At 41.5% G+C, this 27,005-nt stretch overlaps 1 protein-coding gene across 1 annotated transcript; it reads right to left on the minus strand.

Moving 5' to 3' along the window:
• Window positions 1-4,067: 4,067 nt before the first annotated feature.
• ric8a (RIC8 guanine nucleotide exchange factor A) lies at window positions 4,068-25,771 on the minus strand (the record flags this gene model as incomplete). Its single annotated transcript, XM_079163347.1, has 14 exons — window positions 4,068-4,209; window positions 4,704-4,823; window positions 5,859-6,003; window positions 6,356-6,500; window positions 6,604-6,699; window positions 9,808-9,958; window positions 10,045-10,139; window positions 11,060-11,241; window positions 11,528-11,627; window positions 12,733-12,813; window positions 13,020-13,165; window positions 17,509-17,722; window positions 21,455-21,502; window positions 25,682-25,771. 14 exons carry the CDS (start codon window positions 25,769-25,771, stop codon window positions 4,068-4,070), a joined length of 1,755 nt encoding a protein of 584 aa, XP_079019473.1.
• Window positions 25,772-27,005: the final 1,234 nt, after the last annotated feature.

Below are 27,005 nucleotides of genomic sequence, written 5' to 3' on the forward strand. Positions count from 1 at the left end.
GCCTCCTTGAACTGATGGAAGATGAATGTGGGGGAAACTGTAAGATCTTCAAGTCATACATCAGTTACCACAATTAAATACAGATTTATGGATCCAAAGACCCAACTGGTAGAACAGCAGCAGTAATCACAGAATTCCATTTGGAGTGTGAGGCTCAGTGAAGACTTATCTGTGTTCACATGTGAGATGATGGTCATATTATTGCCTTACTGTGGTAGAGGACGTCAGGCCAGAGAGAGTGGTGATGGCATCAGTGTGCAGTGTTAACGAGTTTGAAATGTTGCCACTCCAGAAGCAGAGAGGATTTTCTGTTAGAAATAATAATCACTTTCCATCAAATGCGGGCGGCTGTTCTTTTTGTGTGGGTCCATGTTGGAGTCGATGGCAATGAGAAGGCGGATAAAGCAGCAAAAAGGGCTTTGAAGAGTGGAAGAAATAATGTTGATAAATAATGTTCATAAATATAAGTAAGTCAGAAACTAAAGTGGTGATTAAGGGTCAAATCAAAAAGAAATGGCAGAACGAATGTAATAAAGGGAGTAAAGGAAGATATCGGTTTAAAAATATGATCGTGAGATGATTATGACAGGACTAAGGAATGGCCAGTTCCCTTCATGTTATTGGAAAGCATATAGTGGAAAAATGTGAACTTTGTGAAGAAGAAGAAACTGTGGTCATGTTTTATTGTCCTGTCAGAGGTACGAGGCAGCGAGAGACATTTTGAAAAAAGGTCTAAGAGAGAAGGGAGAGGAGAATATCATGAATGTACTAAAGAAAAGCTTTAGGACAAATGTTGGAAACTTGTTCTGGAATATTTAGAGTCAACCAGACCAATAAATAGAATTTGAGAAAAAAATGTATTATTTATTTTTTCTATCTTATTTTATTTGTTCTATATGTATAGCTATTCCTATATATTTGTATATACATATATGTATTTATTTACACACATATATGTGTATATGTATTTCTTTTCGTTTGGTTGTCGCATTAGTTCTGAGTCCACATTCAGATCAGTGGGAGGCGGGAATGCGCCCGAAAGCTGTTTGCCAACCGCCATAAAAAGAAGCAGAAGAAGAAGCAGGCGGCTGAAGACGGACCGACGTGAACGCAGTTTTCTGTTAACGCCTCTTTCTACGTCCGCGTGCTCGCGTCTGCTTTCCAGGCGAGGCGCAGTTCATCTCGAACGAGCCTGATGTCTCTCTACCTTCAGCACATTCATGCTGCTGTTACGCAACCCTCCACCTCCCCATCTCCGCTCAATCTTCATCAGATCCATCATCTTCATCAACTCATCATTCTATCAGCTTCATCAGCACCACCACCACCAGTGTCTGGACTCCACGGGGGGGGGGGGGGTCATATTGTTGCCGTTCAGGTCAATCACACCTCGATCACAAATCTCCTCGTCGAGTTCAAGCGCCAAAGAATCTCTGTAACTCACTAACGCAGCCTCTGTCCTAATACACGTTAACCACTGATCATTCTCTGGTCTCTGCTGATTGAACTAACAGGTTTTATGCTTTCATGCTACTTGGAAGATAAGAAGCAGTGCTACCTCATGGAATCATCTGTTGCTGTTTTAAAAGTTTAAAAAGAACTGCAAACAAACAATTGTTCCAGTTTCTACAACCTTGTGCCCGATTCAAGTCCCATCTCAACCAAAAACAAGCTCCATCCAATGAAGTCCAGCCCAAACCAAACCGGAGAACCATGACATGCACAATAGAAAATACATCTTTAAGCTACGGAGCTTCATCGCTGCATCAAATGACCGAAGATAGAATGTTGGATGAACAGGCTATCGCTGTTTCTTTTATACATTTGGAATGTTTTATGTAATTTTCTGGTTCTTTGTTTTAAAAACAAACAATAAACAGGTTTTGTCATGAAAACCGCTGAATGGGAAAGTTCTACACAAGGTGGTAGATCTCAGTGAGCAAAATATTACCATAAGCGATGACTAAGAAAACATCAAATCAATGTAGACATAAAATCCAAACGATGGTTAAAGGGACACAAGTGTTGACGGTGATCTGGATGGTGAATGATTTAAAGTGTGGACAGCTGAATGAGTCACTTCAACCCAAGCATCATGACAACATTCAAATATGACATGAGACAACTGGCATTTAAACACTTTTATTATACATTATACTGCTAATAACAGAGGCGTGTTCATTCTCTATCTTTGCATACAGGTATTTCATCCTCACTGAATTATGACTCATCTGTCTGCAGTTTCACATTTCACTTCTAAAAATAAAACATCTTTATGTAAAACAACAGGCATCTAAAATCCAAGAATACATTTCATCCACTGTCACAGACTGAAGTGCATCTCTTTGGTGAGCTTTCAGACGCTTTCCTCTGCTCTCATGTAAAGTAGAAATGACACGAGCACACTGTAAAAGATGGAGGCAGAGACTAGAACCCTAACCCTGCAGACAGCGAGGTCCGTGGATTCTCCTGAGTAACAGTGAATCAGATGTAGTTTCTGGAAAGATTTTCACAGCCTCAACAAATCAAATCCAAACTATCTGGGTTTCTGTATTGTTTCATGCTGCAACTGTCCATTAGTTAGTCCTCTCAAACAGGCTGGTGTTGAAAGCAAACTACAATAAATGAACCATACCAACACAAACCACCTTTTTGAGGCGTTTGAGGTTCAGGTTTTGTGTCATTCTGGAGCCAGTAACAGTCAAACCAATGGCCACAGCATGTATAGCTAATTACTGACCCAGTACACAAACAGCAGGGACTGTGTGATAAGGTGTTGAATCTGTGAGTGAATATTGGAAGTAGGGCTGGACCCAATTCAGGTTTTTTTACAATCAAAGCTTTTTAAGGTCTTTAAATGAAGCTTCAAATGTCTGTCGTCATATTTTATGACGTCACCCTAAAAAAATCCTCAACAAAATCCATAGAATGAAATGTTATTGTTCTTTATGACATCATCTTTCTTTAATGAATAGAATAGACAGCATGCAAGGCTAAACGCCAACAAATTAGGATTGAAGCAGAAAATGTTGTCAGTAAAAAACAAAACATTTTATTTTTCCAATCGTACGTAGCACCACTAAACTCTGATTCTACAAATAGTGTAATACTGATAATATTAGTGCAACTGTGGAGAACTACCGGGTTTAAACACAATGAAATGACGGGGCTCTAAATGTGAGAGTCTTAATCTAACAAGGAGCACAATCTAATGCACCATACTGATGCTCTGTTCATATCCTCCACCTCTCAGGCATTCATTAGTTTCAATCATTTCATTATAATATGAATTATTATACAGAGAGATGGTTTGGTGCTGTGGGGATGGAGCTGTATACGGGGATTGTCGGTGCGTTCGAGGATGCTCTGATATCTCAGATTTGAGAGTCGCCTGCCCATCAGGAACCTTTTTCATGTGAGAAAAAAAATTCATATTTGTGTTAAATGAGCTGCAAAACTTGAGCTGGGAGTTCATTTGGGAATATTAGGGACCCATCAGCCAATCCCTTAGGAAGTAAGGAAAAGAGACTTTTATATCTTGGAAGACAAAAGAGATCAATCAAGAAAGCGATACTTTGGAAGTGAATGAATTGAATGAAGATTAAAGTTCTGATTACTTTAAAGTCTGGGGACCAGACATAATGTCCCGTGTGACAGGAAAGCTGTCAGTGATCAGAAGGAGCCTCTTGGAGACTGTTGACTGAGGAGCAACGTGGTGGAAATGTTCCTCTTTGTGCACATGTGATGGCCTTGTGTAACTATCTGTTTGAATGTTAACCTTTACACGCTCTGGTGCTTTCATAGTGAACTGAAATGAACTGAGACAAACGTCTGAGAGGAAGGAGACAAATCTACACACTAATGGTAGTCATTGAAAAGCGTTGATTTGTAGTTGACAGGAGCTTTGAGCTGCCTCCCATGTACTCTATGCTCTGTTTTCACTTTGACTAAACAACGCTCCATAACTCACCTCCATCACAATCACTAACAGCAACTGGTTGGACGGCGTGGCGTGAATAAATAAAACAATGACACCGATCTACTCTCACAGGAATTGAATGCGTTTGCTAAGCCTCTTCCTCACTGTCTGAATTAGCTGGCTCTTCTGGCTGGAACAAAGGATTGTGGGCCAGTTTATGCAGATCCTCTGGAGCAATCTCTCTCATCTTCCCGTCCATACCGAGCTGCATGGGCTGGATCAGATTGTTCCTGCAGTGACAAATGGTTCAAGTGTAACTGTGAGTGCTGTTCCTGCAGTTTCTGAATGGGTATGAATGATTACATCGTTCTGATGGGCAGGTGGCACTTTGCAGTGTGTGAATGGGTGAATGATGACATGTAGTGTTAAAGTGCTTTGAGTGGTCGGAAGACTAGAAAAGAGAAACACAAGTACAGTCCATTTACTATGTGTGAGTACAGACTGAGTATTGTGGCAGTATTATTGAAAATGCCTCAGATTCTAAGTCGTGTCTACTTATTATTTATTCATTTATAATAAATAAATAAATTGACAAAATGGGGTCAATTGTACGTCCCCATAACGTAAATCAGTACATTTCTTGGTGAAGACTTACTTTAAGTTTAGGGTAAGGTTAGTAGAGGTCATGGTGAGGAAATGAACATGAGTCAATGTCATGTCCCCAAAAGTGTGTGTGTGCGTGGGTGCGTGTGCGTGTGTGTGTGTGTGTCCTGCTTTTATTGACCTTGACAGTCTGTCAAACATCTGGACCAGCTTCATGGCTTCAAGTTCTTTCTGCTCCTCGGTCATTCCCTCCATGGGGTTGGGCTGTTCTTCTTCTACAACTCCTGTTATTGGGTTTATACTGGAACAGAACAAGAGACAGAGAAATATCAAAGGGACAGAACAAAGCAAAAATACATCTTTGTAAATGAAGCAGCTGATGTGCCTAATTAATACACTTTAATTCACTTGTTTATCCTTCAATAGTTTAGTCCTTAAGGCACAGAGGTCTGTTGCACTGCCAATTAGGTGGCCATCAACGGCGGGAGCCATTAAATGCTGACTCCAGGCCGAGACAGTTAACAGTTAAGAGCCTCCATTGCAGAGGCGGCCTTTTGGAGTTGTGCCCAGAAGGTCACGGGTGCAACCTGGAGAGGTCGTGGTCTTGTCAGGCTTGGTCAGACCAGAGGATTCCTGGAGCAGCAGACCGGAATCAGGAAGCCTGAAGGACTCTGTAGTCACAGATGCTCCATTATCAAGCTGTCAAACTGTTCAGTTTAACTGGGAAAGCTCTTAATTGGGTTACTGTCAAACCTCACATTCAGGAAGAACAATGTGAATCCCTTTCTGCTTGTGACATATTAGCTATCAGCTGTTTATTCTTTAGAGGAAACTGGATAGTCACAGACTTGTGGTGCAGAGGGAGTGGAGTCTGAGCTCTGGATCTAGCATTCACTCACACGTACCTATGGTGCTTTGGGTAGTGACGATAAGATTAGGATACAAATGAGTGTCGGGGTGACTGTGCTCGCCCTTAGAGTTAAGGTAGAACTACTGCTCCTTTGTAGCCAGTTGAGCTGGTTCAGGCCTCCAATCAGGATGCCTCCTGGACTCCTCTTTGTGGAGGTACTCATGTTCAAGTAGGGGAGACATGCTGGAGGGGTTATGTATCTGTATAGGTATTGAAGACCTTCAGATACTGCAGAAAGACCTGGAGGGGGTCTGAGCTACAGTCACCAGATCTAGATGAGCAGGTGGATGGATTATTGGTTAAACATAAAAACTACAATTAAGCATCCATCAAGTTCATTAGTTAGAGCTACACTAGCCTTTTTTAAAAAGGAGGCAGTTAAACACATCAGACAGTGAGTTTATGTGACACAGTGGGGGTACTGACTGGGCCTTGGCTTCTCTGTACTCCTCTGTGTCAGACTCTTCATCCTCAGAGTAGATCCCAGAGTCTCTGCCCCCCCTGAGCAGTCCTCTGGCAGCCAGCAGACCAGCAGCATTACCGTATCCAGTGTACTTAATGAACCTAGAGACTGGATAGAGCATAGAACATTACGTTACTGTTGATATGGCTTCAAGATCGGTTCAACAAGTCTTTGGTTGGAGCCATAACCTTAGATCTCTACATTGGCTATCATAATAGTTCAAGACATACTAGCCAAGATATATATTAAAACAGATGTTTTTATCAATGAGCATCTTAAGAACTGCACATTTGATGTGAAGAACCTCTTACATCTTACTCTGCTCAGTGATTATTATCCCATTGGAATGGGGTTCATTTCACCAGAGCTACTTTTGAAATCACGTGAATATGATCGATCAATTGAGAAGCTTGATGTCACAGTGGGTCAGTTGTACACAAACACATGATATTTCCCTCACCACTTTCTTTGCAGAGCACAAAGAGGAACTCAGCAGCACAGTCCTTGACATCAGTGTCGATGCTCGTCATGATACGGACTAGTTTGTTCCTCAGAGCACTGCCCACCTCTGGCTTGTTCGTAACATCACGCAGGGGGGGCAGCACCTACACACACACACACACACACACACACACACACACGCATACCTGAGCCATCAAAACACTATACTCATAATTCAAGTCTTCATCATGGACAGCCAGTATTTACCTTTGACCTGAGGAACTTTCTGGTCTCTCGGTGGATTCGGGCGCTCTCAGTCAGCAGGCTCAGTGATGGGAGAAGGGTTTCCCTGAGCTTACATCCCTGATAGGCAAGACAACTTCATTAAACAGGAAAAATGATTTAATGATGACTATTACCAATCAGCTGGCCCACAATAGCAAACAAGTCAGTTTCATCAAACATATCCATGTAAAATAGAGAAATATAGTTTTAATGTAATGGTAATAATTAGAAATAAGAACATGTGAGTACAATCATTATTTAATAGTGGAAACATCTATGGTTAATCGAATTGTCAAATCCGGACCCAGACGCCGTTGTATCTGGACCTGGAAATAAAACCGATAGATAATAAAGAATTATTACATTTTAACGGAGCGCTTCTATTTTAACCGGCGCAGCTTTTCTATACTTTACTGCACCCGTTCAGCGGTCCAGAAACACAGCAACCAGTTACATGTGTATTAATTCACATCACGAGATGCTGCTCAGCCAATAAAATACATGTATTCTGATCATTTTTGCCCTTGACTTGAGTGAGATAAACACACACAGGAGAGAGAGAACGTGAGTCACAAGTTATTTCACATGATGTTCTCCAAGAAGAGAAAAGTGATCAGTGAGACCATTACATTACAGTCATTTAGCAGATGCGTTTAACCAAAGCAACTTGACTTACAATTCAGATGCTATGATACCGCAGGCACAGCTAGGGGAGCAATTCTTTTTTTGGGGGGGGGTTAAGTGTCTTGCTCAAGGACACATCGACATGCATCCAGTGGAGCCAAGAATGGGCAGACTTTTATATGTTCATTCTCACCACGGACAGTTCAGAACCAGGATGTCTCATGTGTTCAGTTCATAACCAGGATGCATCGTGTGTTCAGAGGCCGTGAGGATTATTAAAAGCAGCAATGTGAAGCGTCACTATTTGACTATATTAACTCTTTTGAGCAAACTGTGGCATCACACGGGGCCAGGTGGTAGACGGGTGCTACTTCCCCTTTAAGGAGCAGCAGCCACACTACAGATGGCCGCCGAGGCAACAACTCTGTCTCCCAGAAGGCCTCACTACTCACCCAGCCTGCCCTAGTGACCTCTCATGATGTTACAACGTACCCACTCACATCTGAAATGAAGTCACAGAAACAATCTAAGAGTCCAATATGATCAGAATCCTAACGCATGAATTCACTGCAACAATGACGTTAACAGAGAGAATAGAGCTGAAACAAGTGGTTTAATAACAGATAAAGTCTCTGCACACAAGTTTCTCTTTTTATAAGATGACAATATAATATCATGGCTTTTCTGATTGACATCCCTTCACCATGAATGAACTGAATTTAAAGCTGCAGGACAATTCAGTTAAATAAATGTTTCTAAAATGAATTACTTTATTTTACAAGTCACTTTTTTCAAAAGCTTTCTGTTGTGTATTATTTTTTTAATCCAGCCCTTTTACTTGAAATGAGAGAAGAACATTCATTTATCATTAGAGTATGTATTATTTATGATTCATCCAGTTCAATTTAAAAACTACAACTATTGTTGAGATATTATTCAATTGACCTTTCTTTATTTGATTTGTCAGTTGTTGACGACATACAGACGTTAATACAACTGTTGGCTACTTCAATATATGAGGGACTAAATCATAGCGCAGGTTAGACATTACTGTGATGTTCTGGACCTTTGCATGAGGAAAGTCTCTAACTGGACCTCGTTGAACATTAATTGAATACCCCTGTTCTATGGAGCAGAGCCAGATAGTTGTCAGGACTTGATCGGAGCTGGCCGAAGGTACGATTTTATTGGCCAGTCTACGTTCGAGGGCTGGGACTTTATGAAGAGTTACTTGATGAACCAAACTAAATTAAGTAAGACCTACATTGTACTAAACCAACTGTAGTGACTTTAACCAATATCCATTTTTTCTATCTAAATGCCACTGAGGGGTGAACGGGAGAACTTGTTCGGACGCGTGTTCCACAAACATTTCATTGTCCAATGCGCTGTCTTTCTTTCGATCCGTTGATCCATTTATTCCGGTTACATGACACCATAACAGAAACACATAGGATACCGGACTGGATAATATATCACCTGCGACTCCACATTGACCTGACAAGTTGCCTTGATACGACTAGTTGCTTTGAGACGGTCAAAAACTGTTGGCTTCCCGTCCACACACACACCTGGCTCATTACCAGGCACTTACCTAAATGCACTTTCAGGGCAATGTGCCACCCACTGATCCATGCCAGAACTGCACACAAATTCACCCTGTGTTACCCTCAAAAACAAAAGAAAACAACAAAACCACATTATGGCTCCAACACCAACGTTACATTAAAGAACAGAACAGAGCGATGCAGGATGAACAAAGACAGACCGGAGATGCACCGATACAGTCTGTGCCCAAGAGAGGAGCTGTGTCTGCTGTTGTTGCTGCTGGTGGTAACACGAGCAACTCACTCCATCACCTCAGCAGAAAACATGAGTTGGAATACCAAGAGTGTGATGACGGTCGTCAACCGGTAACGTTAGCGCGAGTGAAACAGTGAAGCCGAAGGGTCAGACATCGCTTGAAGAGGCTTTTGCTCGAGGCAGCATATGACAAGAAAAGCAAGCGGTGGAGCGACATTACGAACGCAATAACGATCCAGCTCTGCAAGGACATGGTCCCACTACAGACAGTCAGAAAGACTCAGAGCAACGATTAAAACACTGGATTCAAGGAACGTCTGACCGGGGCGACAATACTTCAGCCAAACTGCTATCCCAACTTTATACGAGCAAACGTGATGACATTAACATGTGTTTATATTCTATGTACTCCTGACAGTAGAGTAAAGTGATACACACTTTTGGTCATACCGCCCAGCACTAGTACATGTGGACAGTTAAGATAAATGGCAGCATTACATGGGTTAGGCTCCAGATAGCTTGCCACTTCAGACTTTATTGGACAGGGGTACAAAGGAGTTCTTCAAACGGTTAAGTTCCCGGTGCAGTTCACTTAATGACCACCAGTATCATTAACAACAAGGATTTTCTGAAAGTTCCACATAGTACCTTTTAAGTACTGCGTAAATGTAATTAGTAACCACCACTTATGATTCATGCCCTTTCAATAATTATCATCGTGTCGGAGGTACTGAACCCACTCACAGAGTCTCGTCTTACCCGGTCAAGTGTTTTCTCCATGAATTCCAGCAGCATGTTGACAGCATCCATGTTGACCCCCATGTACTCAATGGAGCCTTGTTGCACTTTAGGGGTCAACAGTACATCCAAACAGGGCAGAGGGAGGTTGCCTAGCAAGTTAACCGTGTGACTGAGAAGAAGAAGAGGAGAGTTAGGGGGGTAAGAGCGACGAGTGTAACGATCGACTAACAGAAAAACAGACGAGTGTTGTCCTACCTGAGGAACTCCTCAGTACGCTCCTCTCCGTCTGCATGGCTCATAAGACAGTGTCTCAGCACGGCTCCCAGATGTCTGTACTCTGCTGCCTCTTCCTTTACACACAGATGTTACACACACATATTGTTCACGTGTTCCCAAGAGAACCTTCATCACTGTAAAATGTTCTCTTTTCTATACATTATACATGTGTTTGTGTGTAACAAGCTGACTAGGGAATTGATTCTTGCTTTGCAGATAATATCTTCCAACTGACGAAATAAACATTTCTGGCGTGTTCAACACAAACTTGTTTGGCTGAATTGTCTCAAGAAACAGAACTTTCAGGAACTTTGCTTTTCATCTAAATCCACCCCCTGACTTTCCTGGATTTATCCGGTACATTTACTAAAAATCTACTTGATGCACAAAACCTGGTTCAGACATTCATGTCCCCCTCAAGATAATCTTTAATTACATCGGTGAGCCTTTGAATTTGTATCAAGCTCCTTCATCAGGTAAGGGTTTCAAATTGTCCAATGCTTTGGTTTATGTACAAATACCTGCAAAACTAATGACATTCAAATCAGCCTCACCTACAGTTTTTGCTTTTTCTTGCATAAGTAGCATGTACAGCAAGTAATTAAATGTTACTATACAAGCAACTTCCTCAACCTTAGCATTTGGCTAAAAGCACTACTAGCCTAAGTACAGCTGAGGAAAGGTTGTAGACTTTTTGGTGCAACACACATCGGCCACATCATGTAAATAATGACATCTGTAAATCGCATCCGGTGTGTTTTACAGTAAGAAGATACAGTAGCCTGGATGTACCAACACCAGGGGCAAATGTGACAAAATGACTACTTTTCTGGAGATGCAGGGCTAGGCTAGGCTGAAATGAGACAGTGGTGTATCCTGAAGAGTTGATACACAAAGTAAACAACAGAAATAAGTCCTTCCGTTTTAACATACGGTGAGTGGACAGGCCAAACTATACGAAGAAAAAACAAACTCCCCTAACGTGCTTCAGTACCTCGTCGACCTTGCGCCTGGATGTGTCAAATGTGATATTGAACAGTATTTTCAGTATTTCCATGGCTAGTTCTGTCTGCTGCCGGCTCAGTGGGGGCAGTTGTTCCCCCACCTCTAACCCTGCCCTGGCCGTCTCCAATGTATCCGGCCAACACAGACCCAGTGTGGCATCCAACTGGTTGCCTAGGACACACACAGGACAGAAGTTATCAACTCGTGCTCTTTAACTCAGTACATTTGTACCTTCTTGTGAATGCTTGTCTACTTTTGTTTGATTATTTTTCACATGTGTTGTTATAGATTCATCATGAGTTGTTGGACTTCAGATCATCATAGGTGTTACAGAACAGTCGTGACCAGGACGGTGAGTTGCCTCTCAGCATTGGTTACCCTGGAGACAATAAACCTAGAGGGCAGACGTTGGTTTCCCAGGTCAGTAGTTACACTGGTCTCACAGGAAATGGGTTACCTAGCAGACTGATGCCGTGAAGCTCCTGAACCAGCTGCGCCCTGACGTCCATTCTCAGGGCAGTCAGCAGGAAGGTGATGCGCAGGTCAAAGAAACGCACCTGGACAGAGAGCAGATGCATGGAGACTTGTTTCCTCTATCTGCTGATTCCTCTTTAGAGCTTTACTGGATATCGAACCTCAATAACTATTTGGTATGTTTTGCATGGAAAACTATAGAGTACCAAAAGCAGGCACTGGATGCTTGGGCAGTTTGTATTTCTCATTTGCTGACTATATTTTTTGAGGCAAAGTCTTGTTCAGCAGGTTGGAGTTGACACATCATTAAATATGAAAATATTCAAGAAGTTTGGCGGATTTTGTTAAATGAAAAGGTTTGAAAAAAAGAAACATGACCATGTCCTTCAACTGTAATGTATCAAAAAACATATTTTTGTCATATTGGCACCTGTGCTGAAAAGTGTAACAAAATCTCCTAAAAATTATGTTTGTATTTAACTAATTTTCAATAGCAAAGATACATATGCAGTTGTTTAGGTTACGTTTAGGCAAATCAAACTCTTGGTTAATAAAGACAAAAAAACATGCTAAAATATTGGAAAACTTAAGACTGAGACACGACCAGGTGGCAACCTCCGGTTCTTTAAAGTGAAGCCAATGCTTCATGTGTTAAAGCTGCATTCTCTCTAATGTCCAGCAGGGGGCGACTCCTCTGGTTGTATAGAAGTCTATGAGAAAATGACTCTACTTCTCTCTTGATTTATTACCTCAGTAAACATTGTAAACATGAGTTTATGATCTCAATCTCTAGTTTCAAGTCTTCTTCAATACAGCATGATGTTCATTTAGTAAATGATGGTCCATTTAGAGTCAAACAGTAGGCGGGGCTACACGGTGATTGACCGGTCTCTACAAGAGACGTGTTTCTATGTCACTCCTCTGCAGTCCAAATATGGTCACTTCCCTTCACTAGTTGCAAAAGAATGCCGAAAGTGCAGAACTCGAGCCTCCCAAAACATAGTCACCAAACCAATGGGTGACGTTACGATGACTAGGTCCCCTTCTTATATGCAGTCTATGGACATGACTTATTTGCTTATTCAATATGTCCCCAAACTGCAATCTACCCCTAACCTTTGTCAGGTTAACTTTGACACTACTATTTAGACTCTCACATTAAAGCATCTATCTAACTGATGTCCATACCTCATGGATCCAGGTGCGATCATGGCACTGCTTCAGCCTCTCTGCCACACCCTTTATCAGCTGTAGATCTGCTGCTACCGCCTGCAATCATTCATTCATCCATGCATCCATCCATCCATCCATCCATTCATCCATCCATCCATCCATCCATCCATTCATCCATTCATCCATGCATCCATCCATCCATCCAAAGATACATTTTAGAAAATTAGCACCAACCAAAGTACATTTAATAATCTGAGGAATTCCTGTCAAGGTAGGTATGAGTAGACACACAGCAGACTGACCTGTCCTGTCTCGTTGTGTAGCAGGATGTTAGAGATGGACTTGAGAGACTCAACAATCACTTCCTGGTCAGAGTTCTCTGAAGGAGGGGAGGCTTCCTTCACCTCCTCGCTGGGTACCTCTGCTGCTTCTCCCCCCTCTCCTTCCACTAGGAAGAGAGAGAATGGCAAAGTCAAGCAGCACATATAACCTTTATGTAGACAGCCTTTGGGTTAAGGGTCTTGCCCAAGGACACATCCAGGAGGAGCCGGGGACCAGACAGCCGATCTTCTGATTGAGGGACGACCCGCTCTACCTTTGGAGCCACAGTTGCCCTGCGACGTAATGGATCACAGCCACATGAAGCTCTAGTGTGAGTTCAGTCAGGAAGACTATACTCTTGCATGCCTTAGCCCGTAGTTTATTTACCATACATCTGCCATTCACTCCTCATGCAGGCACACTCATTATTTCCTTGCTGTTATTGTTCAGGGCTTTCAATCATGATGTCAGCTGTCTAGATCAGCTGGTCTCTCTATCCAATAACCCAACAACTCTACCTTCAGTACGTTCATGCTGCTGTTACGCACCCTCAGGTTACTGTTACACGTGCTCTCCATCAGCCCGGTGTCTGCGTGTTTTCATTACGATCCGAGGCGACCGGTGTTACATCCCTACTGGTTTTTGAACCTACTGGTTTCCTTCCGCGCGTGTGTTGAGTTCGCTTAAAAGCAGCAGCTGTTTTCTGCCTCTGTCGCCTGATTCGTCACACATTCACAAATATATTGCTGGAGATCTATAAACCACATCTCATATCAATTGCGGGGATTACGATTGTATAAGTGAGCACTACATCACAGCCACGTATAAAGAAAATACATTTATGGAAAGATCGCAGCAACCTGGATTCGAACCCTGTCCAGCAAAATAGTAAATCTCCCTGATACGGTCGCGCTACGCACTGCGCCACTTGTGCTTAATAGTTTGATTGACATTCATTAATTTATTCATTAAGTCATACCTCGTTCGCGCCCAGGAAACGTTTTGGTTTAGGGTGAACTGAAACAACTGGTTACCTGGGGGCGTATCTTCGAACACTTCCAAACCTTTTTATCAACGCTTTTTCGCGAGGCTTTGCCCAGACACCACCCACGCATTTTGACAAAAACAAATATACTTTTGTGACGATTATACAGTGACGGTTGTACCGTGAAAATACTCATTTGCGAACACTAAGCTATACAGGAAGAATGAAATATCAGTAATGTTCTATCCACAAAACAATGAAGAAATGGACGTAGTGATTTACAGGGTCATTCTACATATTGTATGTGTCTTGTAACATTATAGTGAAATACAGTGGCTCCAGAGATGGGCAAAAATACATCAAAATGTATTTTGATACAAAATACAAAATACCCCCAAATAAATGTATTACAACAAAATACAAAATACAAAATACTGGTGCCAGAAAATGTAACAAAATACATAGGAAATACTTTTTTCTGGATTTTCTGTTTTCTCACAATTTGGTATAGCAGAGCATTCAGGTTTGGGCTATAATGTACACAAAGCTCTGGTGAACCCCACAAAAAGGAATGTCAGTGTAACTACGCAAAGCTATTACAAGACAACAACTTGATTGATTATGTATATATATATTTTTATTAATGGGACTTAACAACCCATAAACTTTGGCTTTGTATCAACAAGAAAATATTCATCACATATTACATACAAGCTCCCAATCTCCCTCTTCCTACAGCTAGCTACTCGACTGATAAGCTAACTTGCTAAACACTGGCTATGCACTAGCCTAGACAGCATGCTAGCGTCATTAGCATGTTAGCATCGATCGCTAGCTTGATATTATAACCATCACCATGTATAAACAATAGGCTATGTAGCCAGACCCAGCATAAGTTATACATCAAGCTAGTTGACATCTGTCACACTCAGATACAATATTTAACTTGACAGACAATCCGTTGAACTTGAAGATCTGAAGACTGAACGCGTGAACTGTTTCTTGATTCGTGGAGAAAGTATTTTGAGTATTTTAAATACAAAATTACTCCACTCTAAAGTATTTTGTTACAAATTACGTTCGATTTTTAATCGGCCCTATCAAATACAAATTACAAAATACTCAAAAGTAATTGAAATACGTATTTCAATTATTTCAATTAACCAATACGTATAATTACAAGTAATAGAAATACTGCCCATCTCTGAGTGGCTCCCATTCCGACACCAAGAAGTAAGGTGCACGCTGTGTATTTTCGGATTTTACGTCTGTGATGCACTTTTTAACTTGTAAATATGTAAAAAAAATGTATCACCAGTATTTGTAATATTATAATAGTCCGAATATAATTTAGGAAAACCTGGGCGTGAACATCATACATTTGAAAAGCATTGATACATTTGGAAGTGTTCGAAGATACGCCCCCAGGTAACCAGTTGTTTCAGTTCACCCTAAACCAAAACGTTTCCTGAGCACTGACGAGGTGTAACTTAATGAATAAATTAATGAATGTCAATAGTACTGTTAAGCACAAGTGGCGGAGTGCGTAGCATGGTCGCATTTGTGAGTTTTACTATTTTGCTGGACAGGGTTCGAATCCAGGTTGTTGGGATCTTTCCATAAATATATTTTCTTCAATGTATTTCTTTATACGTGGCTGTGATGTAGTGCTCACTTATACAATCGTAATCCCCGCAATTGATATGAGATGTGGTTTATAGATCTCCAGCAATATGTTTGTGAATGTGTGACGAATCTGGCGACAGAGGCAGAAAACAGCGGCTGCTTTTAAGCGAACTCAACACACGCACAGAAGGAAACCAGTAGGTTCAAAAACCAGTAGGGACTTAACACCGGCTCCTCGTGGCTGCAGCTTCATATTCATTCACTTCAAGCCGCTCAACAATCAAGGTAAAGACATTAATCAGCGTCTTCCCAATCTGATAGATCTGGTCAGGCTGCTTCGTCAGCAGTTTTAGGTGCTGTCCAAACCGGAACATTGTTTCAGTCTCGAGTTCCCTGTTCAACGGAAGAACTATTACCGTGAATTCGGTAATAGCGGCGGGCCTCAATTGACCTACCTTTACCACAACAGGATCTATAAGGCTCATTTTAAAGCAGGGATATTAGAGACACACGCAGCTAGGACGTATTTAATGACGTCGAGAAAAACTCCATTACGCAGAGGGACACAGAGGATTCAGAGAGGATTCTGGCTTTCAAGATGAAGCCAAAACTGCTGAATTTGGATGTAATGAACACCATTAGTGATATACCAGTAACATATGTACTGATATTTACACATCTGAACAAATCTCACAAGTGTTACCTTTATTATAACACCAACATTATTCAAATAGACCTTGTGGTTGCACACATGTACTCTTGTTAGTATGGGTATGCAATTTTCGAGCAGAGGCCTAAAAAATAGGTCCGTTTTTAAAAGTCGTTCAGATTCTCATTGTGTCATAGCCTATCTGCTACATCTTCATTGCTTCAACAGTATTGTTTTCAAACAAGTGACGTCATGTGTATCAAAGTAGTGTCAGATCCATCACATTGCTAATTCTCAGGTCACTGCTGACCTCTTTTGGTTAAATCCATTCAATGTCCTATGAGTGATGTAGGATTCATTCAAAGAGGTGATGGAGGCTTCCTGCTTCATCTCTCAGCGGTCCGCACCAACTCACTGACAACATTCGCAGCCATTCAAGTACAGCTCGGTAAGTTGTACTTTCTTTTGGGGGGAACATATCGCTGTGTTACCCTTCTCACTTTTGGGGATTCATATTGTTTCCATTCAGGTCAATCACAACTCGATCACAAATCTCCTCGTCGAGTTCAAGCGCAAAAAGAATTTCTGTGTAACTCATTAACGCAGCATCTGTCATAATAAATGTGAACTACTAATCAGGTCTCTGCTGATTGAACTGTAATGTAAGGACATCTTGTCGACACTGGCTGCAAAGTGAAGGCAGTAACTTGACACAACAGCAGCAGCTTCACTCCATGTCTGTGTACACAGGATGGGTTCAGGGACAGTAATGAGTGTAGGTCACCTTAGTTTTGGCTGCGCTCAGAACCCAACACGCAAGCACTGTAGTTACAAGCATTAAATGGGAGAAAAATGTACTTTAATTGTCAAAATATGCTTTTTCCTGCAATGCTAAATGTCTGTTGTATGCTGAAATGAGGACATGCAATTTGAACTGAGAACATTTACTTTGAATGTTAGAACTGAAATTCAGAAATGTAAACAAGAGTTAAAAATACATTTTAATTCAACACTTCAATTGAGATTTAAATTGAGAATTTATACAAATACAATCTCGGCAAGCTGGTCTAAATTTAGAGTTTTAAAAAGACTTGATTGGTGCATTAATGTGATTATTTTGCTCCTTTAGAGTCGTGGGATTAAGCCACAAACAGGAGCACCAGGACAGAAGCCTTTGGATCTAAAGTTGGGGAGAGTTGGCAGGAATTACCTTGGCCTTCCACCGGCTGGCTGTGGACAGGTGTGGCAGTACTGACCACGGCAATGCCAGCGTAGCGGGCGAGAGTGGACATGGCGGAGCGGCTGATGAAGGGCTCCAGGCAGTGTTTGTCTCTGGACAGGATTCGAACCGTTTCTAGACAGGCCAGCTGACAGGAAGGCTGCAGCTCCCCGTCCAGGAAACCGAGGACCAATCCACCCAGAAGCTGCATCACACAACAAAAGAAAAGATTTACATCTTATAGGTAGATTTGAGTCACTTCTGAATACTTAATTATTGAAATTCAAATACCCCTGTTCTGAAATATTTTACTTTGAAAACCATATTTCTTCATTTGAGTTAACTTTAATAAAGTTACTTACTCATTTAAACTGTTGCTGTGTGGACATCTGGGCATAACAATATAAAAACTATAATTTCACAACTTAAAGATGCCAAATTCAGAGCATATCTATTGACTCCACGCGGCTCTCAACATGCCGACGGCTGAGCTAACGGTATAGACAATGGTGACAGAGCGAACATTGTTAGCCAGGGGGGAGCCGGAGGGTGAGCGGTGGGGCACACTCACATGCACGCTCACATGCACCATTTATACTTCCAGTTTATTTAATACTAGAAACGCAAGGATGATTATATGTAGCATACCACTACAAGATAATGAATGACAAATAGGTCACAGCTAGACTGTAAAGGCTACACTCAATAGTAAAATCCACTGGACATTATTACCACTGTACTGTCAAATCTAAGGGAAAGGAAACAGCAGTTTCGCATCATCACATAAACTGAAAACTTCCAGTCATAAAAGCTGAATTTAAGCTGCTGCCAGTGTAACCATTTTTCCACAAGTAAATATGTTTCATGCTGAAGATGCTCTTTGAAAGGAAATGGGGAGGTTTAACCAAGAACGTTGTAAATGTTCCTGTTTTAGTAAACCCTAGTCCTTGAAACCCTTAGTCGTGACCCTTGACGGTCAAGTAGAGATGTGCCGATACCGAGTACCAATACCAGTGTAACCACAACATATATTTATATATATAGAATTATATTTAGAATGATATATATAGAATTTCACCACCGCCCTAAACGATAACCGTCAATAATTCTAAATGTTACCATTATACTTTATAGTCACCTATGGTTGTTATTTTCATAAAAACAGACAATTCACATGATTAGGGAATAAACCTTGTATTTAAATGTATACAAAAAGAGAAGTTAAACAGGCCGTTCACTGTAATATCTATTCTATAGTGCTGTGAAAACAACTCCATTCATTCAAGTTTTTACAAGATTACACTTAAACATATTATGATCAAGATCTAATTTACCTTCCATGAACGCATCACAATGTAACTCAATGCAACCTCCTCACGTTAGCTGTTAGCTCCGTTATTTAGCCAAGCAGGACCGTGCTGCCCACTGGCTGCTAACAGTTATTAGTTAATAGCTCTCCGACTGCTGGTTTCAACACAAATGACTTTTTCAATATGTAGCATTATCAGGAAAAAATAGGGTGTATGAGTGTATTGTACTAGTTTGCACACGTGCAGTACCGATGAGGCAGGATGTACAGGTCGGGTAGAGAGTGACACATGTTGTAGTTGTTCCTACAGCTGATAAATGATAAATAGACTCGCTGATACCCGATCCAGGCTGTATCAGAGGTGTTTCTGACACTGGTACTGTACTGTAAGGGGCTGAGGGGCTGACAGAGGGCTCCACCCACTCCCAGAGGAGAGCATTGGGATCAGGTGTGTGAAGAGACACACCTGGAGTCCGTCTCCCCTAGACCTCCAGGGGGTTGGATGTAGTTGAAACTGGTAAGTCGGCTTGTGGCCCAGCTGAGATAGTTATGTTTTTTCTAGTTTTGTAATAGGGTTCTTGACAGAGCTACAGTTTCTGTTTTGTTTGTGAGACTTTGAGTTTGCTTAATTAAAGATCCTGGTAACAGCTGATCTGACTCTGTCCTTGATTGGTGTCTCACAACATTTGTCAGGAGAGTTTGTTCCACCGTTATTCTCTCGAGGTCTGACTCCTCCATCTGCTCCTCCTATCCAGCTCCCTTGACTTACTGGTTATTAGAAGACCGACGTAGAGCACATATGTTGAGAAAAGATTAGCTTGAACTGACTTACTTATTATTCTTATTTTAGGTTTTTTTTCATATATATATATATATATATATATATATATAACCTAGAACCATTATTGTCACAGTAGGTTTTCGTTATCTTGTGAAAACATCATCAGCTTGTGATCTTGAGAAAACTAAAGATAGTTTTCTCTACTCAATCATAATGATTATTAGAGATCAGGAGTACAATACCAGCATGCATGGGTGACTGCGGTCAAGCCGTCACTCTCATCTCTGTGGTCAAATCGGCTGAAGTTGTAGTGCATCCACATTCTCCCACTCATAATGCATTCAATCGGCCCAGATTGAACTGACCACAGACTGTAAAGAAGTCTGTATATAACAGGTATAATATAAAGAGACTGTACTACAAAACAGTCTCTACAAACAGTCAATGGAGATTTTAGGATTTTGGTATCTGAAGCGTTCTGGTTCCCATTTTTAGTCTGACTAGATTTGACCAATCCCGTTTGCGCAGGCTTTGGTTGAATGCAGGTAAACCGTCCGTGTGGAAATCATTGGTATGACTCTGATTTATATTTGTATGAGTTTAAAATGAGCTCGTTAACTGGCTACTTGTGAAAGAACCCGGTCGTACACGTCGTCCTCCAACTCCAGTCTCGCATCTGAAGTTGCTAGTTGCTCTGGGTAATTCCAGAGTTGTCCTTCCACTAACTTTGACACGATCATCGCTAGCTGTCAGCTCCATGGAGACTTTTCAAACGTTAACATTCAAAAGATGTCCCAGCTTAGTAGTCTGAACGTACAGACGGTTGTGAACGTTGCAGTTGAAGAACACTTGCGTCCTCACGAACGTGTTAATGTCCCTTGTTGGTTGGGTTTTGGGGAATTAGCCAAAATGTTGAATTAAACCAGGATTACCTCCTCGCAGTGGTATCCGTCCAGCAACCAGTCAAGTATCAGTTTACATCCATGTCTGTCCAAAATGTCATCTCTTCATAACTTTATCCTATTAGACTTTTGTCTGAAATTGTCACAATTAGCATATGAATTTTTGAGTTATGGCCATAAACATATTGTGTGAGGTCATAGTGATCTTTGAGACCACCAAATTCTAATCAGTTCATCCTCGAGTCCAAGTGGACGTTTGTGCCAAAAGAAATTCCGTAGAAGGCGGACAACCCAAAAACATGCTGCCTCGGGCCACAGCTGTTGTCTTAAGTTGTAGATAAACTGGAAGAAGCATAACACAATGATCATTGCTTATTCATTCATTTCAGAACTTCCCTTCCCAAAGCACTGGGCATGCACACATATGTGTTCTTTTACTGGTGACTTCTGTGTTAATGTAGATGTACACATTTTAAGATTTAAGTAATAAATACAGTACAAGCTTGACAAGTGTCCTAAAAGCATTATTTTTCTCCGTTTGATATCCAGAGCATTAATAGAGCATCAAACAACTATTTTCTATTCAAAGCTATAGTGGAGTAATGTCTATCTAGGTATATAAGCTGTCCCTCCTCTGTGTGTTACTAGCTTCTCCTTGCGTTGTTGAAATATCCGGACCCGTCATGCTCTCCTTTTAGTGCATGTTAGCATTCTCCACTAGCTGCGCTCATACAGCGGTGACTGACGGCTGAAGGTGTGGGCGCGGAGGGTTAGCTGCCACCCTCGGGTTAACATTGTTGCTGTTGTTCGCAGTGTTGGCCAACAGATATGCTCTGAATTTGGAATCAAGCACCTTTGAGGAATCTTTAAGAGAAAGGCATCTTAACAACACAGATAATTTACATCAACAGTCAATGAGCAGTACTCGGTGTTCAGATGGAATACCTCTCTGTCCCGCTCGTCCTCCTTGCTGAATGTAAAGCAGTGGTCCATCTGGAGGAAGAAAAAGCAGAGGGTGCAAATAAAGGTGTGAGACAAAGAAGAGCCAAAGCAGAAGAAACTGTAAGGACAGGGAAGAGGGAGAAGGAAGAGATACATGTTGAAAGAAAGAGAGCACAGACAAGTTGGTTTGCTTTAGCGCTGCACAGCCTCTAACGGAGGATGTTGGGCTGCATTACACAACAGTGTTACTTTCTTTAACTGTGTCCACCATGTTTCCCAGACAGTGTAACACAACTCTGGACACAGACAGTAAAGACAACTTGACACAGTAACGATTTGCCTCAATCGATTTCCACTGGAATGTTTACATGAAACTTTTTAATAGAACTATAGTACTCGCTGTATTCCTTTTCAGTTTGTGTGTTTGGCAGCACAGAATACACTGAAAGCACGACATTCTTATAAAGTCTTGGTGAACAAACAGTTGTACACATCCAGCAGACACAGAGCAACATCAGCCTTCATTCAGTGTTTGTGTCCACCTGATGAATGGAAGTCCAATACTCACTCTCCTTTAGCTCAATTTCTGCTTTCCACCAACCCCTGAGGGAACTATCCGTCTCTTTAGTGGCTCAAAGCTCGAACAGTGTGTCTGAGGTTTGCTGCTGAGCAGGTAGTGTACAGTGGCTTCATCATAAAACATCTGCCTGCTGAAAAACAGTGAGCTAAAAGAGGCTAAAAAGCTGTGCAGAGCAGAGGTAGAGATGATTCTCCGTATGCGGTCCTCTGATCCACTGATGAAGTATGTATGAAGTAAGTCCTGTCATGGCTGTGGGCCAAGAGCCTTCATGGAAGCCATTACAACCATGACACGTACACCCCTGTCCGGAGTATCCTGCTTGTAGTGTACCACTTGCCAACAAAATGCCTTTTAAATATCAGCTCATTTAAGCAGACAGTCTCAGACCAGTCTTCAGTACTTTGGCTTAGATCTTGTCCTAACAGTTTTTGGATACTGTAGTCTGTTTGTAGACTGCCTTGTCATGTACCAAACACTTGCTATTAAGTCATTCTACCTGCTCTGTGTTTGACTCTTGCATCGAGTCCATTGTCTGTTTGTAACAGACTTGATGTTTTTTGCTATCAATCTCAAACGTGGAAAGTGCTGCATTCTAATTCACAAAAATATAAAAACTTTAGCGCTATTTTAACTTTACCTGTGATTTCCACATCTTTGTTGTCTTTACCTGCAGTTTAACATTGGCCCTACAAACAAACACGTTGTACTGTCCAATTATTAAAAGTTAAGCCACACCTTCCAGCCAACAGAAGCCAGAATTCTTAGTGACCACAATATAAATAAAAAATATTCTATTGGAAAAATAAGAAAATCGAAGCCAGCGAGCACCAAGTCCAAGGCCCCCGCTACGCAGGCAATGCACCTGGAGGGGACCCGCCCATAGAACGCTCTTACTGGACCGGCTAGATAGCGTGGATTCATTTCTTTTTTAACGGGAAACACTAATTGTCTTTTACTAACAATAATCGGTTGCAATGCTGGTGTCGTCACCAATACATTACATTACATTACAGTCATTTAGCAGACGCTTTTATCCAAAGCGACTTACAATTCAGATTCTGTCACACACACTGTAAGCACAGCTACGGGAGCAATTTTGGGGTTAAGTGTCTTGCTCAAGCACACATCGACGTGCGACTACTGGAGCCTGAGCCGGGGATCGAACCGCCGATCCTCTGATTGAAGGACGGCCAATACAAAGCAGGTGTTAATCAAAGAGTCTCTATCCATAGCTATAGAATCAAGGACAAGGACTTGTACATTCACTCAGTGTGTGTTTTATGTTTGCCTGCTAATGTCAGGACTGTTAAGAACTCATTTGGACGCATTTACGCCATCACGGTCTTGTAAAGAAGAGGTAACGCAGAGCAGGCCAACAGCACAGAAAGGCAGGTATTTACCAGAGACCTTGGGCCAGAGTCTCCCGCAGCACTAAGCTCCTCATCTCTTAAGGGCTTTAGAAGAGCAGGATTTGACCGGGGGCCGTAGGAGACTGTATTTCTGTATCGGAGAATCTAATCCAATTGCCTTCAAGATCAACTCCCACACAGCTGACGAGGCTGAGAGAAGCATCGAGCAATGTTTACCTGCAGCTTCAGCAGTGTGTTGGGAAGGTCAGGTGGCAGTTACACAAGTGAAGATTGAGAGCTCTATTTCTGTGAAGATCACAGTTAAGTGCACCTTTCATCCTCAGAGGAAGCTTCTTGTTGTCTGGGAGCAGAAGATGACTCTTTGTGTATTGAAGTCAACTCATGAGACATATTGAAGATGATTGTCATCACAATGATCAGTACATTAACCGTCTGCAGTGAAATACCACCAAGTAGAATTCAAATGTGGTCTAGTTTTTTAAAATAATGTATCGTTTTATGTCTGAAGTAATTTGTAGAGTTTACTTGTAAACATTGTTGATGATCTGGGAACAGAAATTGTTGCTTCTTTAATCTTCATACTGCGACATAAACGTGATCCTGGTAATAATCCACAAATTAACTGTACACTTTGTCACACCATGTTGCTCATCACAGCCACATGTTTACCTGTTATGTTGTTATCAATTCATATCTCCGGGCGACGCTTGTTTAAAAGGAAAGGACGCCCCGGTTACCAGATGTGCTGGAAACACCAGGTGAGGACTGGCAGGAGGCCACGGTCCTGATGGAGTCATTAGTTATTACAGGGACAAGTTTAATTGATTATAATTGTTCACTGTATGAACTGTTTCCAAGGTGTCCATCTCCAACACACCTGTTGATCCACACTGCAGCAGAAGTGATGCTGTTGAGAGGCTCAAAACAGGAGGGTACCAATTCTGAAAGGGAGACAACGTTTTAGGGCCAAACCAGGCCAAAAGGGAATAATGTATTTCAAAAGTTACAAAGTATTCAAGGTTAAAACTATTTAAGGTTTTAAGGTTAATTGTATGATTTTTGAAGCCTCGGATTCTGTGATTTCGCCATCACCATCTTGGCAACCAATGAACAGAAGTTACTCTATCTGGACTGAGGAGGAGTGACGTAGAGACGCCGTACACGTCTCTGGTAGAGACCTGTCAATCACCGTGTAGCCCCGCCCTAAAGCATACCCTGCTTTATGGTCTGTTTGACTCTAAATGGACCATCATTTACTAAATGAACATCATGCTGTATTGAAGAAGACTTGAAACTAGAGATTGAGACCATAAACTCATGTTTACAATGTTTACTGAGGTAATAAATCAAGAGAGAAGTAGAGTCATTTTCTCATAGACTTCTATACAACCAGAGGAGTCGCCCCCTGGTGATCAGTAGAGAGAATGCAGCTTTAAGACACTTCCACATGGCTTCACTCGGCAGAGCTGGAGGTTGCCGCCTGGTTTTTACCAGTTCTGACACATGAGAGAACATAAACAGGCCAGGTTGGATTCGTCTTTATGGGCCAAGTTATCTCAATGTGAAATCCCTCCAATCAAATCACTCGAGAATTAGATTTGTGTCTATGTAGTGCTACTCTGTCAACATGAACAACCCCAAGCAGCATTTGTATATAAATACTCAAACAGGTCCAACACCCACTCACTCACACACATTCCGAGATATTAGTTATTATTATATTATCATATTGAGTATGCACATCTCAAACATATGCACACATACTGTATTTATACAACAGCTTCTTCAGATCAGAAGCAAAAAAAGTGTTACTGCAGCTCTGACTAATATTGTCAATAAAAAGATTATAGAGCTGTGTATTTCGTATTTTATTGACATAATCCAGAACTGTGCTAATGCTGCTCTGCTGCTACAGCTTTACTACAGAACATCAGAGTGTTCACAGCGTGTTCTGCTGCCTCCAAGTGGCCAAATAATGAATACAACTGGTTTGGTGTCTCCACTGTAGGAAACACTTCCGTTTCTGTTTAAAATCTTCACTGTAGTTGTAGTAGTATTTTGAAATGTATGGGCACATTGTGTCACATTTGACAGCCAACAAATATATTTGAACTAAATGTGACGCAATGAAGACCTTGTTGATGATAACCATGTGATTTGGAGAAATGACCAGTGGGCCCTAATGAGGTGACGTCATCGCGGTGTACATGATGACGTACCGGTATTAGTAGCTGAGCTGCAGCTCTTCGCGCTAAACACTGATGATAACCTCCGTGTTACCTGCGTGTTGTAGCTCTGGAGAGCCGTCAGAGCGGCGTCCTGCTCTCCCGTCTCCATCTGCTCTATGGTGCCTTTTAAATCCATGTTCATCGCCCTTAAGATAGCAGCAGCTTCCTCCCGAGTCCTCCGTGTGTGTGTGTTGGTCACTCAGGTTGTATGTTCACGCTACAGTTCGTCACCGCCCACAGATGACCGCATGATGCCGGGACGATTAACGGACAGGTTTAGCGCGAGCCAAGTGCTGCGTTCAGGTGTCCCAGGGAAAGAAGGAAGGAATGGTGATGTTGGAAATGTAGTTAATATCAGCTTTCGGATGATAGGCTCTCTTGTATGTATTTATTAATGTATTATTATGATTATTATAAGGAAACCCCTTTAGAAAGTTTGTATGTGTTTAAAATACTTTTCCTCATGTCTACTACTTTACAATGGGCGTTTCTACTGACCGTGTAAAATGTCATTTTAATACATTTTTCACATTAGTGATTGCTTTAAGCACATTTGTGTTAATTATACTAACTTCATCTGGAAGCATCTTGCATGTAATATATATGTTTTAAATGGCTCGTGACACCACTTATATTTATTGATGATAATACTTATTTATTACTGTATTAATATTCCTCCAGCTCTTCTGCATGCCATCGCCTCTTAATACAACCTCAGTAACTCTTCTGAAATCAAAGCTCCCCGCTGTCTCCGTCTTTCCCTGAAGTTTGGGGGGGAAAAAAATTAACTTATTCACCTCGTATCATTATATTCCATATATCATTCGATATATTGTTCAAGAGCTTGTGCCTCTTGTCAAAAAATATTTTCCTAATGCCTACATTTACTAAAATGATCTCAGTCCTGACACAGTAATCACTTTGTCAAAGTTCTCACTTTTTTCACTTTCTCCAGCAGACATTGAGACATGTCACACAGAGGGACGAGCACAGGTGTAATTGATCACATTAACGAGCTCCATTGAGCTTCTTGACCTTCAGCTATTGTTGGCTCGCTGCTACGCTGTCATGGTGTATTATGAACAGTAACCTTTTGTTTTAATTACACAAATCTATCAAATGATCGTTGATACAGGCCGGTCTCTTTCCCAGGGTGTCAAACACCAACAGAAGTTAGCGTTGCTCTGGGTCCCTCGACTAAAAGCCAGGTGGGCTTCTGCATGGTGTCTGTTTATTCTGACCATGACAAATAATAAAAGGAGACCCCCATGTAACCAATAGCCTACTGTCCACTCCTGAATGTATAACACTCTGCTAGACAAACAGGGGTTAGCTTAGTTTCCCACAGCTTTAAGCTAACGTTAGCAGCGTTTCTC

Source organism: Pholis gunnellus, assembly GCF_910591455.1.
Source record: "Pholis gunnellus genome assembly, chromosome: 7".
NCBI classification, from domain to species: Eukaryota; Metazoa; Chordata; class Actinopteri; order Perciformes; family Pholidae; genus Pholis; species Pholis gunnellus.